Consider the following 18,734-nt stretch of genomic DNA (forward strand, 5'->3'; position numbering starts at 1 on the left):
GTTGCCAGATGGGAGGGGGTTTCTGGAGTGGGTCAAAATGGGGAAGGGATTAAGAAGTACAAATTGGTTGTTACAAAACAGTCACAGGGATGTAAAGTATAACATAAGGAATATGGTCAATAATATTGTAATAACTGTACAGCATCAGGTGTACTAGATTTATCAGATTGATCACTTTGTAAGTTATATAAACGTCTAATCAGTGTGTTGTACATCTGCAATATATCATATGCCAACTAAAATTAAAAAATTAAAAATTATTAAAATCCTTAAAAATAACCTTACCAGATAATTACTACAGTACTCAAAGGGAAATTTATAGCTGTACACATCACACACCAATACTAGAAAAGAAATACCTCAAATAAATGTTTCTATCTTAAGAAATTAAGAAAAAAGCAAACTAAACCCAAAGCAAGCAGAAGAGATTATAAATATTAGAGGGGAAATCAACATCATAGAAAAGAGATTAAAATGGAAAAAATAAAAATCAATTTCAAGAGACCAAGAAAACTGACAAACCTTTAGCCAGACTAAGAAAAAGGAATAAAGACAAATTAGCAAAATCAGGAATGAAAAGGGGTACATCACCACTGACCTTATAGAAATTTAAAAGGATTATAAGGGAATACCATGAACAACTTTATACCAACAAATTACACAACTTCGGTAAAATAAACAAATTTCCTGAAAGATACAAGTTACAGAAACTGATTCAAGAGAAAACAGAAATCTGAATAGACCTATAACAAGTAAAGAAACTGAATTAGAAATTTAAAAGCTAACTACAAACACAAAGAAAAAACCTGGCCCACAAAGCCTCACTGGTGAATTCTACCAAACATTCAAAGAAATAATACTAATATTTTATAAACTGTTCTGGAAAAATAACACCAATACTTCAAAAACTCTTCTATGAGGCCAACATTATTCTTATACCAAAGCCAGATAAAGACATCACAAGAATAGAGGTATAAAAATCCTAAACAAAATATTAGCAAGCCAAATCCAGCAACATACAATAGGGATTACAAATTTGGCTGTTCTTGAAACACTAAACATATGTTCACCATACAATCCAGCAATTCTACTCCTATGAATCTTCCCAACAGATCGAAACACATGTCTACACAAAGATTTAAATGTGAATATTCAAAGCAGCATATTCATAATGGCTGCAAAGGGGAAGCAATTCAAATTTCTATCAAATGATGAATGGATAAACAAAATATGATACATCCATACAATGGAGTACTATTCAGCAATAAAGAATTAATACATGATATAAAATGAATATGCCTCAAAAAATATTTATGCTAATAAAAATGTCTGACAAAAAAAGACAATATATTATATGAAAAAATAAATCTATAGACAGACCACTAATGAGTGTTTTCCTGGGGCTGAAGGTGGGACCAAGAGTGACTGCAAAATGGGTATGAGGTTTTGTAATATTGTGATTTTTAATAATAAATGTATATTTTGTCTTCATCCTCCTTCCTGGCACAGAGCTCCTAAAATCCTTGGAATTTCCTGTATGAGAGAAATAAAGGTGTCTTAAGTTAATAAGGTGACTTTCGGAAAACACCTAAGGATGGGGGCTGGTTGCCAAGAGAACCAATCCCTTGATTAGAGGGTTGGAACTTTCAGTCCTGTCCCACCCCCACTTCCAGGGAAGAGAGAGGGACTGGAGATCAGTTCAATCACCAAAGGCCAATGATTTAATCAAACATGCCTATATAATGAGAAGCCTCCATAAAAACCTAAAAGGATAGGGTTAGGTGTGTTTCCGGGTTGGCAAACATGTGGAAATTTGGAGAGGAGCGCCCTGAGAGCAGGGAAGCTCCATGCCCACTCCCACATACCTTGCCCTATGCATCTCTTCCATCTGTTTCTGAATTTTACCCTTTTATAATAAACCAGTTATCTAGTAAGTAAAATGTTTCAGTCCTGTGAGCCACTCCAGTAAATTAATCGGTAGCCTCTGATTTATAGCCAGTCAGTCATAAACACAGGTGATAATTTGGACTTGTGTGACTGGCTTCTGAAGGGGGAGGGGTAGTCTAGTAGGACTGAGTTGGTAGTGGTGTGAGAATAAAGGAGAAATACACAGGAGAACTGAGGTTTTCCAAAATAGGTATCTTTTTGGGTGATGAAAATGTTCTAAAACTGGATTGTGATGACAGGTGCATACTTTTTAAATTTACTAAAATAATTCTAATCTTAAAATAGGTGAATTTTAAGGTATGTAAATTATACCTCAATGAAATGTTTAAAAAATAGGAGCCACTGGTCTAACCAATCAGCTCCCTGGATCATCGTAGACAACACAACAGAAAATGACTGAATTGTAGCTGGAGAGACCTAAATTGGGTAAAAAGAAAGGAATTCTCTGACAGTGGGGTTAAGCACATAGGAATATGGAACCAATGAAAGCTATACAAACTCAGAACATTTTAGAATCAATATGGTTCAGAGAGAAGACTATGTGCAGGATAGGTCAGATTTGTCTTCAGAATTATTACTAAAAAATGCAAGGAAAAATACTTTATTTTTTTGAAGATTAAATAGTTTTTTGAATACTTAGCCTTAAATCTGATGGAAAGGAAACTGTTTTCACTGTTCTAATCAAAGAAATTCAACTCAAACAACTTTGATTTACTGCTTTATACCTAAGCAAACATATTTTAATAGTTATATTGTAACATATAGCATACCCAAACGGAAATAAGCCTTATTAAGTTTGACTTTGTAACAGGTGTTGCTTATCTGGTTTTGCCCAATCTGAGTATTAGAATTTTAATTAATAGGCTAGTGTCCATTTAGATACCAATATATAACAATGTGTAGGAGCAGGGAGAGAAGTGCAAAAAAAAGAAAAAGAAAAAAGAAAAATAATACATCTAAATTTAAGATGAGGATATACTTTGGAATATAGTAAAATAGTCTGAGAAATAAAAATACATATTCATTCCTTTGAGTCAAAATGATAGAGGCAGAAAACAAAGTATAGAAATAAACGATTTGCAAAAAGAGGGCCAATAAGAAAGCTTACAGGGGTAATAGGTTTCTTAGTAAATTAGGAGCTACAACTACTGCATGTTAAAACAGAAAAAGGCAGAAACTAAAGATTAATGGATATAGAAAACATATGATAAGGACTGTGAAACAGCCACTAGGATGCAACTGAAATTAGACATCGGAAAACTGGAGTATATTTAGCTTGGTTTCATTACTTTCTTTACCAATTTTCAGTAGTCCCAGTGCTGAAATATAAAACACACATGGTAAAAGTAATCCACAGGTTGACTGAGAAAATCAAGGGTATATAGGAGTTTAAATTATTTGGGTAAGTGATCATTTACTGAAGAACTACTACATACCAGAAAGTTTATCAGCAGTTTCACAATCCAATGAAGACATTGCCATGCCTATTTTTAAAAAATTCAGGAAGTAGAAAGAACCTAATATACATCATGAGATAAATGGATAACCAAATGTACTTAGGTTCATACAATGGAATATTTTCCGGCAAGAAAAAGAAATGAAGTTCTGATACATGCTACAATAAATAAACTTTGAAAACCTTATAAGTAAAAGAAGTCAGTCACAGAAGACCACATATTATAAGATTCTATTTATATGAAGTGTCCAGAAGAAGCAAATGCTGAGACAGGAAGTAGATTAGTGGTTGCCTAAGGCTAAGGGAAAGTGGGGGAGGTTAAGAGGTATAGGAGTAACTGCTAATAAGAAAGGGGCTTCTCTTTGAGGTGGCAAAATGTTTCCAAATTAGATTGTGGTGGTGGTTGTAAAACCCTGTGAATTTACTACAGCAAACAAAAAATACTGAATTGCATATTTTAAATAGATTTCATGAAATATGAATTATATTCAATAAAGGTATTATCAAAAAAACAAAAACAGAAAAAACCAGCTTCAGATTTAGTTGCTTTGCCCAAGGTCACGCAATAAGTGGCAGAGTTCTCCAGATCTCTCAACCCAAAGTCCTTTCCAATGCAATAGTACCTACCATTTATGAAGTGCCAACTATGTGGCAGAGTTTTTTACATGCTTTCATTTAATACAACCATTCTAGGAGACAGACACTACTACCTCCCTTTCCTATGTGAGAAAACTCAAATTTCAGTGAAATAACTTGTCCAAGGTCACAGAGGTGATAAATTAATGAGCCAGAATTAAAAGTACATACTTTATCATCTCAGACATTCAGACATTAAGACTATCATAATTGTTTGGCATATCCATGTATGAAATCCACTATTATTTACTTAACATTTTCTTTAAGTCATTTGCTTCTCTTTCCTAACAAAGTCAGAGGAAGGAATGGAACTATAACCTGAAAGGGTAGCATTGGGGCTAAGGATATGTTAAGGCTAATGAACAAAACTTTATTAAATTGGAGTTGGGAGGGCCTGGAGAGGGAACTCTAAGGCCCTACCCACTCATGATCAATTATCATGAACAGGCAGAGACATACTTTCAATCCTCAAAAAGAAGATGCTTTTATACTCTACTACTCCAACAGGAAGGAGGATTTTCTCCTTAGTCAGCCAGCCAATGAAAGACTTAGAATTCAGCCAATGAAAAGCCACTACACTTCGAACTCCCAGTTTCCTCCAATGGACTCTTTACTTACGACGGCCCCTCTGAACCCCCTTCCTCTATGAAACAACAGTTTCTTCTCTTTGTTCTTTGAATTTGCCTGTTGTTCACCATTAGACTGCATGTCCTGAATTCCAATTCTTTGTTGTTGCCAAATAAACCCACTTTGCTGAACAAATATCTGGCTATTTGTTTAAGGTCAACAGATAGGAATAGAGAAAGATAGAGGATAATGATGTAAGACTGACATAATAGAACCAAAAGGAGGAACGGCAAGTAAAGCTCCCCCTGAGAACAAGACTGGCTGAGGAAAGAATACAGTCTGAGGACGGTATGGAAAAGAAAAGAATGGCAAATTGCAAGAGGCAGAAGACTGAGATGAAGGAAAGAGATTGATGGTATGTATAAGTTAGGAGTTGAAGCTCAAGAAGTTGGGCCAAAAGGACTAAAAGAAGAGAGGCTGAGGTGGAAAAGCAGAAATAAAAGCTAAAAATGAATAAGGATGGGGTGATACTTGAAGGGAAGAGTGATGGGTGCTGAAGAGTACAAAATGAAAAATAAACTTACAGAATGATTAATATAAAAGACTGCAATGGAGCGAGCTGGGAGACCCCCAAACAGGCCAGAGGAAAGTGAGAATAAAACAGGATACAAGGTTATATTCTTGAGTCTGGACTGAAAGCAAGGAAGTAAAAGTCAATATGTGATCATCAAAGTAGATCGTCCACACAAAATCTCAAGAAACACACCAGTAGTAAAAACTGTCCCACGCTTCAGAAACTACTACCCTAACCAATACTGCTCAAATCATGAGGTCAAGGCTTCTCAAGGTCTGTGTGTGACCAAACTTAACCTATTAGATTAGGGCTTCCAATGCAGAAAAGCTCAGGTTCACTGTGGATGAAGAAGTTGAGCGAAAACAACAATGAAAGAAGCTGTGGTCAGAGAAAAAAAATATTCCAAGATCAAAACTGTGGCTCTAAGATGCTGAAGGAACTAGAGGAGAGGGGATGGTAAGGAGTTCATTTGACTTTATAATAGAATGTGGAAGTCTTAGAAGGTGGAACATTGCTAGTAAGGAAAAAAAAACTCACACACACAAACGGGTTGATTAGGGACATTTCAAATGCAATAATTCAATAGCCAAAATACAGAGGGTCCTAAAACAATAATGCGCCAGGACATGCAAAGTAATCCAGGTATTACTGATCATCTGAAAGTGAAGATGAAATGTAGAAATTCAGCTTTATGATTAAAGATAAACTGAATGATAATTTGTTTTATTAAGGGAATGTATTTAAAATAATTGACAGTAAGTTTCTTTAAAATAGCAAGGTCACTCATTGTTAAATGAGTGGATTAACCATTATCTGACAGACACACAATCTTCCAGAACATTTCTACAGTACATCTATACCATATTTCATTTACACCTCTTAATTAGCTTTTATTGGGAACCAACCAAATTTCCTCTCATTGTCCCTGCTATAGTATCAAATGAGAATTTCTGAAAGGTTATAGCCCCTTGCTCTCATCTGTTGAAGTCTCTTGATTCCAGATATCTTCTCTACTTAATCATTCAAGTTGTCATAGACATGCTAGTTTCTAACTACTGGCCTATACCTTGATTTGGTTACTTTTGAAATCTACCTGACTAATACTACATTTGTTATTCTTCTGATCTGTTCACCTTGTTTCAACTCCAGTGTTCACTTGCTGTAGTTTGCTTTTATACCCCTTAAAAGCCACATGTTGTGAACTTTCAACTCAAACTAACTCCATTTCTCCATAATGTGGTTGTTGCTTGTCTAGCTGTTTACAGTCCTCCAAGGGACATCCTTCTCCCTCATAAGACCCAGTCTGACACTCTGGAACTATACACTGCCTAGCATGTAAGCTTTCAAAGGGTGGAGGAAACCTCTCACTATTCCAAAACTCTCCAATATAGATGCCCCTTGTCTGTTCATCTACATATATAAACATGTACATATATATCACCTTTTAAAGTCCTCTTTGAATTATATATTTTTATCCTAATTAATTTACACTAATAAGAATACGATACTAAAGGTAGTGAAGTAGGTCCTTTCTGACTTTCACCATTTCTAATCCAAAAGTTCCCTCAAAAGGAAAAGGAGAAGAGAAAATGCAATCAATATTTCTTTAAAAACTAACAAACAGAAAAATCTTTAGTTAACTGCAGAAAATTTTAATAATATAATCTGCATCAAGACTAAGTAAGATTTGCAGTTCTCCTACATAAAGTATTCGATTTTTTTCCTGGTGGTAGAAACAACTTAAACAAAATACTCCTGTGTAACACAAATCTACCAAAAATGGAGTTTTTGTTCCTCTAAAAGAATTTTATACAGGCTATGTATGGCTTTCATCCACTAACGATGAGAGAAAACAATATTACAAGAGGAATATAAATAAAATTCCAATAAAATAAACTTCAGGAAGAGCCCCAATTCTACCATTGTGTTAAATTAGCCATTTTTCCCTTGATGCTCTCAAAGCACAGATAAGATAATTGCCCTTATTTAATGTCATTTTATCCCGTACTAGAAGGCAGAGACCCTATTTTTACAAAGGTGTATTCCCAGTAACAAGAACCAGGAGGTAAAGGCTATACAAATGTTTCTTACCTAACAAAATAATCAGGCTGTTAATTACAATCATTTCCATGAAAATTATTACAAAGAAAACATAGTACGTACACGTCAGGTCTGGAAGTCAACAGCTGAAGACTAACCTACCATATAAATGAGTTAAAAAATACAAAATAGGAAAAACCAAGGGTAATGGTTCCCAAATCAGAATCTGCATAATAATCTAAGGAGTTATACTGATTAAAGTAACAGTGGATATTATAATAGATAAATCCCCAAACTGTGGCATAACAAAATAGTTTTATTTCATGTTTACATGAAGTCTTAAAATCTGTCGACGATCATATGGGGGCATGAGGAGGCTGGAGATGACCCAGATTGACAGAAATCCAGCTCTCTTGGACCCATCATTTCCAAAGTTGCTCTGCAGACATTATCCAACCAAGTAGGTGGGGGAGGAGGGTGGCTGGGGGCGGGGGGCAGAAGCACTGTTCAAGGGAAGTTTGTATTTTCCAAGGCTAAAGAACCACTCAACACTTTTGTTTAATTTACTATGGTCAGATCTCAATCATATATGGCCATCCCCTAATGCAAGAGGGGCTGATAAATACATAAGTGAGTTGGGATCCTGTAGGAAAGAAAACAAGGTTATTGAAGAGCAAGCCAGTCTTTAACACAGAGGTTTTAAAATACAGATTTTAGGGCATTAACCCAGGTGGTCTTCACATCTAAAAGGACTCTCAAATTTTGTGTTTAAGCTGTACAAGTGATTCTGATGTATGCTCAAGCTCAGACTTACCAGCTTAAGAAGGTAAGAGCTTGAAGCAAATACAAAAAAAAATATTTCCGTTGAAAAGTTTAAAACAATGTGCTGGGTAAAAAGAAAACTAAAAAATGAAAAAATTAGGCATTTGTGCCTAATTTGTGCAACTTGGGAAAGTTTTCCCTCCTTGGCCTGTGATAGTCTCTCATGATTCTTTCTAATTCTGGTATCTTCTCAGGCTTCCTTCCATCCACTCAGTTCATATTCTCCATTATATTCCTTGGCCATGAGCTGTTCTCATTCCTTGAGTAACCTCATTCACTTCAGTTACCACTGCAAACACTTTTCTCTTGAGCCCAGCCTTACATTTCACTGCCTACTATATAACACTTCTCCATTTAAATGCCCCACCAGGACCTCAATATATACAGAACTAATTCATCTTACTCTCAAAACCTGCTCCTCTTCTTTTATGCCTTATCCACCAACACCCTCTGGTCAAAACTCTAGGAACCACTGATAAATAGACCTCTTAATTAAAAGTTTCTGTGCTTCAAATAATACCACCAAGAAAGTAGAAAGACAACCTACAGAATGGGAGAAAAAAAATCTGCAAATCACATATCTGTTAAGGAACTTGTACCTAAAACACATAAAGAACTGCTACGACTCAATAATAAAAAGACAAGTAGTCCAAACAAAAAAATAGGCAGAAGGTCTAATAAAGATGCCTGACCAACATGAGCTGTCAGAAAAATGGGACTCAAAACTACAAGGAGATAACTTCACACTCACAAAGATGGCTATATGAATTTTGTTTAAAAAAACAAGACAGTAATAAGTGTTATTGAGTATGTAGAGAAAATGGAACCCTTATACGCTGCTGGTGGGAATGCAAAACATTGTGGTCACTCTGGAAATGAACTGGCTGTTTCTTAAAAGGCTACATACAGAGTTACCATATGATCCAGCTAGTCCACTCCTAGTGTATATCCAACAGAAATGAAAACTTAGGTCCACACAGAAACTTTTACACAAATGTTCAGAGCAGCATTATTCAAAGTAGCCAAAAAGTGGAAATAACCCAAATGTCCATCAGCTGGTGAATGGCTAAAATGTGGCATATGATACAATGTAAATATTAATCAGCAATAAAAATATTGATACATGCTTCAATATGATGAGAAACATGATAAGTGAAATAGGCAAATGTACAGAGACAGAGGCAGATTAGTAGTTGTCCAGAGATGGGGAGGAAGTGACGGGTTTAGGGTTTCTTTTTTGAGTAAGAATCCAAAATTGATTGTGGTGATACACAGCTCTGTGAATATACTATAAACATTACTGAACTGTACAATTTAAGACTGTGTGAATTATATCTCAGTAAAGATGTTTAAAAAAAAAAAAGCTATCAAATTTTTTTTCTTGCATTAGCAAGAGAAAAGGCTGCTTCTCCAGACTAATTTATACTTCCTATTATAAGATATAAAGTTTATGGGGATTTTTGGTAACTTGAGTAACAGAAAGTTAAATGTAGTGCTCTACTGTAATAACTCTCATCTGGGCTTCTGGAACAAGAATTTGTTTCAGAAGCAACTGCTTCCTGATTTACCTTTTAAAATATCTTAATTGTCCTGTGCTGCATGTTTTAAATTATCTATGGCCTTAAATCCTTAAGAGTTGGAAAAAATACACCTTTAAGTTTATAATAAATGTAAAAGGTAAACTACTACCAATTAAGAATCTGAACTTAAATTTACTAGGTGAAAGTGAACTTTTCACTGAAGTTATGGAAGCAGTAATTCTATTTAGACTTTGCTTTGTAGGTCAATCAGTATACCCACAGAAGAATGCGCATAACTTTTTTTTTTTTTTAATCAGGAGTGACTATTAATGGCTTTTTGGAGCGATGGAATTAGATAGTGGTAATGGTCACACAACTTTGTGAATATACTAAAAACTACTGAATTGTACACTTTAAAAGAGTGAATCTTGTGGTATATAAATTATCTCAATTTTTAAAAGTTTATGACTATTTGGGCTATTGTATCTCAAAGAAAACTTTTTTTTAAATAGAGATCTTACTTTGTAGGTTGTTTCCTCAAGCTGATCTAAACTGGCAGTTATAAACTGGTCTTCTAACCCCTCTTTAAAACCACAGCTTTAAATTTTTATCAATGGTAACCACCAACTTGCCGATATTCATAGATTTTTCATAAGAATCACAATTTCTAAAATATTCCTAAAAGAAAAAAAAATTGGAGTTCTCAAAATACTAGGCACACCTGCACAGCAACAACCGCCTAGAGCTGAGCAGCAACTAACATAACTGCTTCTATTTACCAAGATCTCCATCACTCCCTTTTGTCTTCCAGCTACTGAAGCCACGTCTAAGTTGCCATTTAGTTTCCCAGTTGTGAGTGTTATCCCTGATCTAAACAAATACTGCCTGCCTTTCTTATTAGGGCGTACTATTAATCACTGCTAATAAAATGTAATCATGAAATTGGTCAAAGGGTGTAAATTTCCAACTGTAAGATGAATAAGTTCTGGAGATCTAATGTACAGCAATGTGACTGTAATTAACAATACTGTATCTATCTACATTTTAAAGTTTTAAGAAAGTAGATCGTAAATGTTATTTCCACAGACATACACAAAAAAGGGTGATTATGTAAGGGGACAGAGGTAGTAGCTAACCTTATTGTGCTAATCATTTCACAATATATGTAAGTATCATTTGATCATATTGTACACGTTAAACTTACATGTCAATAATTTCAATAAGGTTGGAAAATAAAATTTTAAAAATTTTAATGCAATCATGCATGATTGCATTTTTATTAACTGCAAAGATAAAGATCTTGATAGTGGCACCTGTTGAATAAAACCCTGCAAAGATTACAAATTCATGGTACATACACACTTTAGTATGGAAAAAAAATCATGGGAGAAAGTTTGTTTCGTCTAACAACAGAAAACAAATCATCTTCATTTCATTTACAATTAAAAATAATTTTCATTTATTAATAGAAAATAGTACAATATAACTTCTTACTCCCATATTAGGTGTTGGCACAAAATGAGGGACACTCTCTTATTCAGATTATTGATTGGATATGGAAACAAACTGCTTTATTTACTCACAGATTTTATGTTTAAGCCATTTAGAACCAACGCTTATGTGCACAAAGACAAACTACCCTAATCACTTATAGTTTCTATGTATCAGATTGTTATCTGCAAAGCTAGAAGAAAACAAAATACAAGGTGAATGTGGAAATAACATAGAAACTAGATTCTACTACTTCTTATCTCAAGTATGAGGATTAAGCTAAATGCTGTCAAGTACTTTCCAGCTTTAAAATTCTTTGTACTTAATCCAGATCTCCTTTCCTCCAAATAAAATTCATCTAGCTGAACTGCTTTTCCTGTAGATGGGAAAGATTAAAATAGTATTTGCATTCCATTCATTTTTACCATCACTTCTACCAGCTAATAAAATAACAAAGTGATTTCTCAAAGCAACTATTCTCCTTAAACTAGGCAAAAAATAAAACAAAACAAAACCTCATTTCTCAAGATCTTCCACTAGAAACGAGATGAACTAATTACTTGGAGTTTAGAGGTAAACCTCAAAGTTCTTCTTCCCCCTCAGAGCCATGTCATGCCACTCATTTACTTGCCCAGTATTCTCAAATTTACATATGACATTTTAAACATCATCATTACCACTATTAATGGAAATTATTTAAAACTGGAGTAGCATCACAATAGCAATTCCTAAATACACAAAGGCAAAGGTGCAACTGGATTTTATGTCTGAGAACACAACCCTGTTTCTGTTTAAACCTGATGGTGAATAAAATGGGATGCACAGTTCACCAAACTGCAATAATCCAAACTGCGAAAATAACTTTTTCAAAAGTGTAGGACTAGAAACAAAACAAAAATTAACCATTACTTCAACTATAACTTATGGAAGGACAAAGTGCCATAAAGATTGGTAGAGATTAGTGGAAAATCTAAATCTTGAGTTTCACACCATCAAGAACATAAAATGAGTTAACTGTACAGAAATTCGCAGGAACTGATTTATGCTTTACCTGTTATTCTTTAACAGCGCTGTCCCATAAAATTTTCTGAGGCTATAAATCAGAAATTCTGTATCTGTGCTGTTCAATACCATAGTCAATGGCCACATATGGCTACTGAGCATTTGACATGTGGCTAGCAGGACTGAGAAAAACAATTTTTCATTTTAATTAATTTAAATTGCCACGTGTGATTAGCAGCTATCATATTGGACAATGTAGTTCTATGATCCGAAATACAATGTATAAACTTGAGCAAACAATAGAGTTTTTCAAAGTATCATGTCCTGATGATGTTAATATCAGCTAAACCCTTCCTGATACTAAATGATACACACGTACGTTTATCAGCCTAAACAAAATAAAATTCACTTACGACATCCTAAATATAAAATATGATTCACTTATGAAGTGAGAATTCACGATATTATTTAGCTTCGGAATTTGAGGTACACTACTCACTGAGACAATATTAAATAATACAGCTCAAGTTTTCCCCATTGTTTTTGCAAAAGAGGTAAAAACTTTCGGAATAAGTTTCCCAATGCATGTTAGTTACTTTCTCTTCAAATCTGTTCGATATCTTCTGTTCAGAAAAATAAATGGTAAATATAAATTCTCAGCACTAATAAGTCCGCTGAGACTCGGCAAATTTCACACGTTAATTTCTCTTTTCCTTAAAGGAGATACACAAATGCTTGGAAACCTCTGCATTGCCTGAAAGCCTTGTACCCATCTTTCCATGTTTTCACGTTCCTAAGTCATTCTGACATAGGATTTCGTTGCCAGACACAAAGTATTTTTTCAATTCAAGAGTCAGTACTCTCTGCACTTCAGGTATTCTCTGACCAGCTCTTCCTAAGTCCAGAAAAGTAATCAAAATGGTGCACAAGCTGTCAAAAGAAAACAAGTCGGGGTATTTGCACGTGGAATAACTAGTCCCCAAGCAAAATCAACCGCCTTTAACCCAGAGAGAGTGAGCCTTGAACTGTTCGGCGAAGCGAACAGACGAGCAAGGTCGTGACCCTAGGTCACCGCCGCCAGCACCAAACCCGCCCAGCAGCAGGAAGCCACCTGTTAGGCCCGAGCCTCACCTGGCAGGAGAGAGAAGGCGCATACCCGGCAGCGCGCCGGACGCGAACGCACAGGCGGCGAGCGCGGGACCCGCCCCTCTCGCGGCAGCGGCGGGAGGCGGCTGCGAGCCCCCAGCGACACGTGGGCTTCACCCGGCCCGGGCCTCGCTGACAGGCAGGTCGCCCGCGGCCCCCGGCCCCACGCCCGTCCCCTGGGGCGGCATCCGATCTCCCTCGCAGCCACCCCGCCGAGAGGGCGCCCCAGCGGCCCACACCGCTGGCCCGCCCGCCCCCCTCTTCCTTCCTCCCGGGTCGGCGCGATCCCGCCCCACCACCCCTCACCTACCTGGTCCCGGAGTTTGAGGAACGCCATGGCGGTCGCCGCCGCCGCCGCCGCCGCCCCGGCCCACCGCTCCTGCCCCAGTAGCCTCGGCCGCTGCCCGGGGCCGGCGGGTAGGCGGCCGGTTGCGCTCAGGAGTCCAGGGGCAGGGGGCGGTGCCGCCTCCCGAGCCACACGCCGCTGCTACCGAGAGGTGAGGAGCCCGGCCAGTCCCGCCTCCTCCTCTGAGGACTCCCCGCCCTCTTCCTTCCTTTCTTTCTCTTTCCCTCAGCTGCCTCCACACGCAGCCGCTGCTGCCGCCGCCGCCACCGCAGCCGCCGCCTCCTCACGCCCCCTTCCCGAAATACCCTGGCAGCCCCCGCGCTGCGCCGTTCCAGCCCGCGGCAGCGGCGGCATCCAAACTCCACTCCACAATATTACCACCACCGCCCGCCGCGATTGGCGGCCGCGCGGGGGAGAGGCCAGAGTAAGCCGAGCGCCCATTGGCCACGCCACCGCGCTCGCTCTCGGCCCCCGCCTCCGGGAGCGGGAGGGGGCAGAGAGGAGGAAGCTGCGCGGGTGGGCGCGGAGCTGCGGCGTGCGCGGGGCGGGGGGCGCGGGGCGCGGGGCGCGGGGTCGGAGCGGAGCCGGGGGAGGGGCGGCCAGGTGCTGCCGGGCGCGGTGGGCGGAGCCCGGGGTACCCGGAAGGAGGGCAACGGCCCCCAGCTCCACGTGGAGGTAGAGTGCAGACGCTCCCCGAAGCCTGGGAAGGTTGAAGGAACGGAGTGAGGGGCCGGAAGGGGCGTGAGCGAGGGGCACCTGGGGGCTACCGCCTTCCTGGGAACATCTAGGGGAGAGGGGCAAACCCGACTCGCACGTGGAAGGAGCGTGAGAATGCGCCCCCACCCCCACCCCGGGCTTGGGGAGGATGAAGGAGCCTAGGGAATGGGGTGAGTTGGTCACCCGGAGGCTGCAGCCCTCCTGGGAGTGGCAGGCTAGGTCAGAGGGAGCGGGGGAGGGGGAGCATTAACTAGCTGGATCTTGCATGTCGAAGAATGAATGTCCCTCAACGGCACACGCCCCTCCGGATTGGAGAGCTTGGAAGAGGTGCGGAAGGGTGAGAGGTTGACACCGGGGCAGCAACCGTGGAGGCGAGGGCCGATGCTGGAACTCTGGCGGAAAGCGGCATCTTTGCAGCCAAACAGGTTGTGGACGCCGTAGCCTTTTTCTCTACCCGCTTCCCAGTCCGAAGCAAGGTTGTGGTTCTTTCCAAAACCTCCCTGCTGGACTTGCTTTGCCCCTCTCCTCCCCTTTCTTTCCCATCTGATGGGTTATGCCCCCCACTCGAGAGAAATCAATTATATTAAAAAAAAAAAAAAAGATAAGCTCGATTTTCCAATAAATAGCATCTTGGGATGTAGAAGAGGAATGACTCCCTCACCCTGCTACTCACGCCCCCACGCCACCCCACAGTTCTGAAACGGCTTTTCTTTCTTAGGCAGCCGCACACTGTTACCATTCCAGGCTTGTGTGGGAGAAGACTGTTGTGCGCCTGTGTCTGTCCGCCCGGGCGGCTCCGGCCTCTGGTTAATAGAAGAAGGTACAAATGGTTAGAACACAAATGTGTGACGTCAGGCTCAGTTTTAAAATCCCCCGTTCTCTACATCAGTTGCTTCTCCTGGGACAGAGTATTTAGAGGATCGATTTGAGACTAATGGCAGGCAGGAGCAATGGGAACCTGTGCCAGAACTCACTATATTGTAATGCTCTACTCATAACAAAAAGCTTATCTTTTAGACCCATTAAAAAAAATGATAATATCTGTGTAAAATGAAGCACACTGCCGATTAACTAATCGTATGATTCTTCCAGTAGTCTTCGACATATTATCAATGCCTTGATTCTATAGAAACAGTTTCTTGTCTAAAATTACATTCCTCATCATAAATTACATTTTCTACTTAAAATGGAGTTCTCATAATTGCGAAATAACATTATCTTCAGTACGTCACTCCCCTTCTTTAACTCCAGCAGATAAAACAGAGATATAGTTTGTCACGCAGCCTCTACTTCATCAGCTCAGTGAGAGTAAATGAGTTAATGTTGTGAAAGCAATTGAGTTCTCCAAAACAACGGTGATGTGATATTACTAGAGTACTATGATTACAAGTCACCTTTGTGAATAATTACCCATATGCTATATCCAATACAGAGTTCTATCTTAGTCAAGTAGTGTAAGAATTTACCCTCATTTATCTCTGAGCCTTTAAGCACTGTGGAGGTCTAGCCAGGAATTAATATATCCCTCTGTTTCCTTCCAATAATTATTTCCAATAATCTCTCCTCTACATTAAAGTTCTAGAATTTTAAAGCACAACAGGAAGTTGATTAGGAACATAGTGAAGATTAACTTTTGGCAAAACACAAGTGCATTTGAGAGTATGAATTTAAACTGCGGAGTATGCATTTTAATAGGTTTTATGATTAAGCTAATGAAAATTTTCAGGACTCTTCTAAAATTTTCTATTTAACAATAATTAGTGAAGATGTCTTATAATGTACTATCTCTGACAGCAGTGTCAATGGTAGGCTCTGAGCTCTTCCAATACAGGATGCTTAATATCTAGTCCAGTTCTCACGCCTCTCCCCACTCAACGCCATTTGACTTGTGTCTTAAATTCACCATTTATAAAAACTAAACTAACATTACCTGGACTACTCTTCTCACAAAATCAAATAAGATAATGATATGAAAGGCTGTGGGCATTCTGCAGGACCATTCAAATTTAATGCTATTATTACAACTATATTTCCATAGCTAGAGAAAGGGTAACAATTATTCTGACATATAGAATAAGAAATTATATAATTGAGCAATAAAATAAGGTTCATGTTCCAATTCAGATAGTATTTTTAAATCTATATTTTTATCAGATATTCATGCCTTTTATGAAGTATTCAAATACTAAAGGAATCTATAGTATTGGAAAGTCCTATGTCATCCAGGCAATGAGGCCAGGAGCTTGAATGATGTTAGTAATCTCTCTTGCACCCTTATCTTCCCTTTTCCCCTTCCTCTTCTAAATGTCATTTTCTCCCTCACTATAGCCAGCAGCCTTACTCATACTTTAAGCACTCTGTAGTCATGAACCCTCAAATTTTGAAAGTTTCAAGGAATGACTAATCAGTTGGACTAGGCTCATGTGCCCATGCCTCAATCATTCACAACAAGAAGGAACTGATGATAACTTCCATTCAGAATCAGTGTCTAAAATAGTGGGAGGAAAGATGTCACATAGATATGACCACCAGGGAAATTGCTGTGAACTAGAGTACCACTCCAAATTTTAGTTACTGTGATATTGTATTGGGCACTTGTCAGCACCTTATATACTTTACCTCATTTAGGTTTTTGAATAACTTTAACCTCTTTGTGTTGGAAAACTATAACCCAAAGAAGTGTGTCCCTATAATAAATCAAAGGCAGGGCCTGGATACATGAGAGACTTGAAAGCCAAAAGAGTAGCTTATGTAATAGAAAATAGATAACTATGACTTTTGAATGAAATAATCCCTATTTTATAAAAATGATTTTTATGAAGAGCCCGAAATACTTGGAAAATTTGTATAATAAAAAGCCAAAGCAGCAAAAGTAAGGTCAGAGACCTAGAGGATAGAATAGAAGGCCCAATATACATCTGAAAGAGTTCCCGGAGGAGAGAAAATACAGTATTAAGGAAAAGCAATACCTATAGATATAATATGTGAGAATTTTTCAGATTTGAAGAGGAACATGAGTTATCAGACCAAAGGAATTTGCTAAGATCCAATTAAAGAATACTAAACACTAAGAAAATGTTAAAAATTACCACTGAGAAATGTAATTTCCTAAAAGGAATGACAGTCGTTCTGTCAGATTTATCAGCAACAATAGGTTACAGAAGATAATGGAAAATATCTTCAAAGTATTGAGAGTCCATAACTGAGAAAAGAGAATTTTATACCCAGCTATCCTGTTTTTTAAGAGGCAGAACAAAATAAACAAATGTTCAAAATTTAGAACTTAGGGGTGCTCATTGAAAGAAATACAAAAGAATATACTACAACAAGAATAAAGCTGAACCTAAAAGCAATAAGTGAGATTGAGAAAGGAAGGATAAACATGCAAGATCATATGAGATTATATAAATATGTATACACATATACACACATAGTAGTAAAAAGTCCACATGACTCCTCCAAAAGTCTAGCCATTTTACTGGTGAATTTCACCAAACATATGGGAAAAAAATGTTTTTCCTTTGTTTTGTTTCATAAAGTGTATAACCAATCCTGATGCACAAAGTGCTTCTCAAACACCTTGTCTTCAAAACCAACCCTCTGACATATCCAGTTTTTAACAGGTGCATGTTTGAACAGCAAGGCCCTTCAGAACCATTTAATTTAGTCAAAAGCTCTTCTGAGAAGACACTACTTAACTGCTTCTAGTATCTTTCTACTGGTAATCGATGGCTCATCTGTGGTTGAAATACATGGAAAATGCATATAACAGACTGCATAAGATAAAAATATATAAGTTATATACATAGTATGATATAAACTCTAAATAAACAAGCCAGCAAAAATCTGGATAGAAAAAAATTTTTAAAGACTGGAAGAAAATATACCACAGTATTAATTGAAGCTATATTCGAATGACAAGTATGAGTCATTTCTTCTATTTTTCTGTATTTTACCTATTTAGTGAGAAATTACGTAGTTTCCAAATATATTGGCACTTACTTATTTCATTACTTCATTAAAATAAAAAAGACATGAGACATAGAGAAAACAACTATCAAAATGGCAACAGAAATTCTATATCAATAAGTACACTAAGTGTGATTGGACAAAACACTCTACTCAAAACTCAGATTTCAGAATGAATAAAATAGCAAGACCCAACTCTGTCACAGAAAGTATGTTATTTATTTCCTGAGTTTGTGAAGGATTGATATTTCTTCTTTAAACATTTGATAGGTTCACCAGTGAAGGCATCTGTGCCAGGGCTTTTGTTTGTGAGATTTTAAATTACTAATTCAATGTCTTTACTTGTTACAGGTTTATTTTGTTCCTTCTTTAGTTTTGATCATTTCTGTACCTCTAGAAATTTGTCCATTTAATTTGTTGGCATTAAGCTGTTGATAATACTCCCCTACAATCCTTTTCATTTCTGTAGGGTTGGTAGCAATATCCTTTCATTCCTGATTT

At 38.0% G+C, this 18,734-nt stretch overlaps 1 protein-coding gene across 1 annotated transcript in view; it reads right to left on the reverse strand.

The window, feature by feature from the left end:
- ANKRD28 (ankyrin repeat domain 28) overlaps positions 1 to 13,867 on the reverse strand; it is a 153,007-nt gene extending 139,140 nt beyond the window's left edge. Inside the window, exon 1 of the mRNA XM_016140232.2 lies at positions 13,512 to 13,867. Coding sequence (XP_015995718.2) covers positions 13,512 to 13,538 — 27 coding nt within the window. The 5' untranslated portion in view covers positions 13,539 to 13,867. The remainder of the gene's footprint in view (positions 1 to 13,511) is intronic.
- Positions 13,868 to 18,734: the final 4,867 nt, after the last annotated feature.

This window comes from Rousettus aegyptiacus, unplaced genomic scaffold (genome assembly GCF_014176215.1).
Source record: "Rousettus aegyptiacus isolate mRouAeg1 unplaced genomic scaffold, mRouAeg1.p scaffold_m13_p_4, whole genome shotgun sequence".
Taxonomy (NCBI): domain Eukaryota; kingdom Metazoa; phylum Chordata; class Mammalia; order Chiroptera; family Pteropodidae; genus Rousettus; species Rousettus aegyptiacus.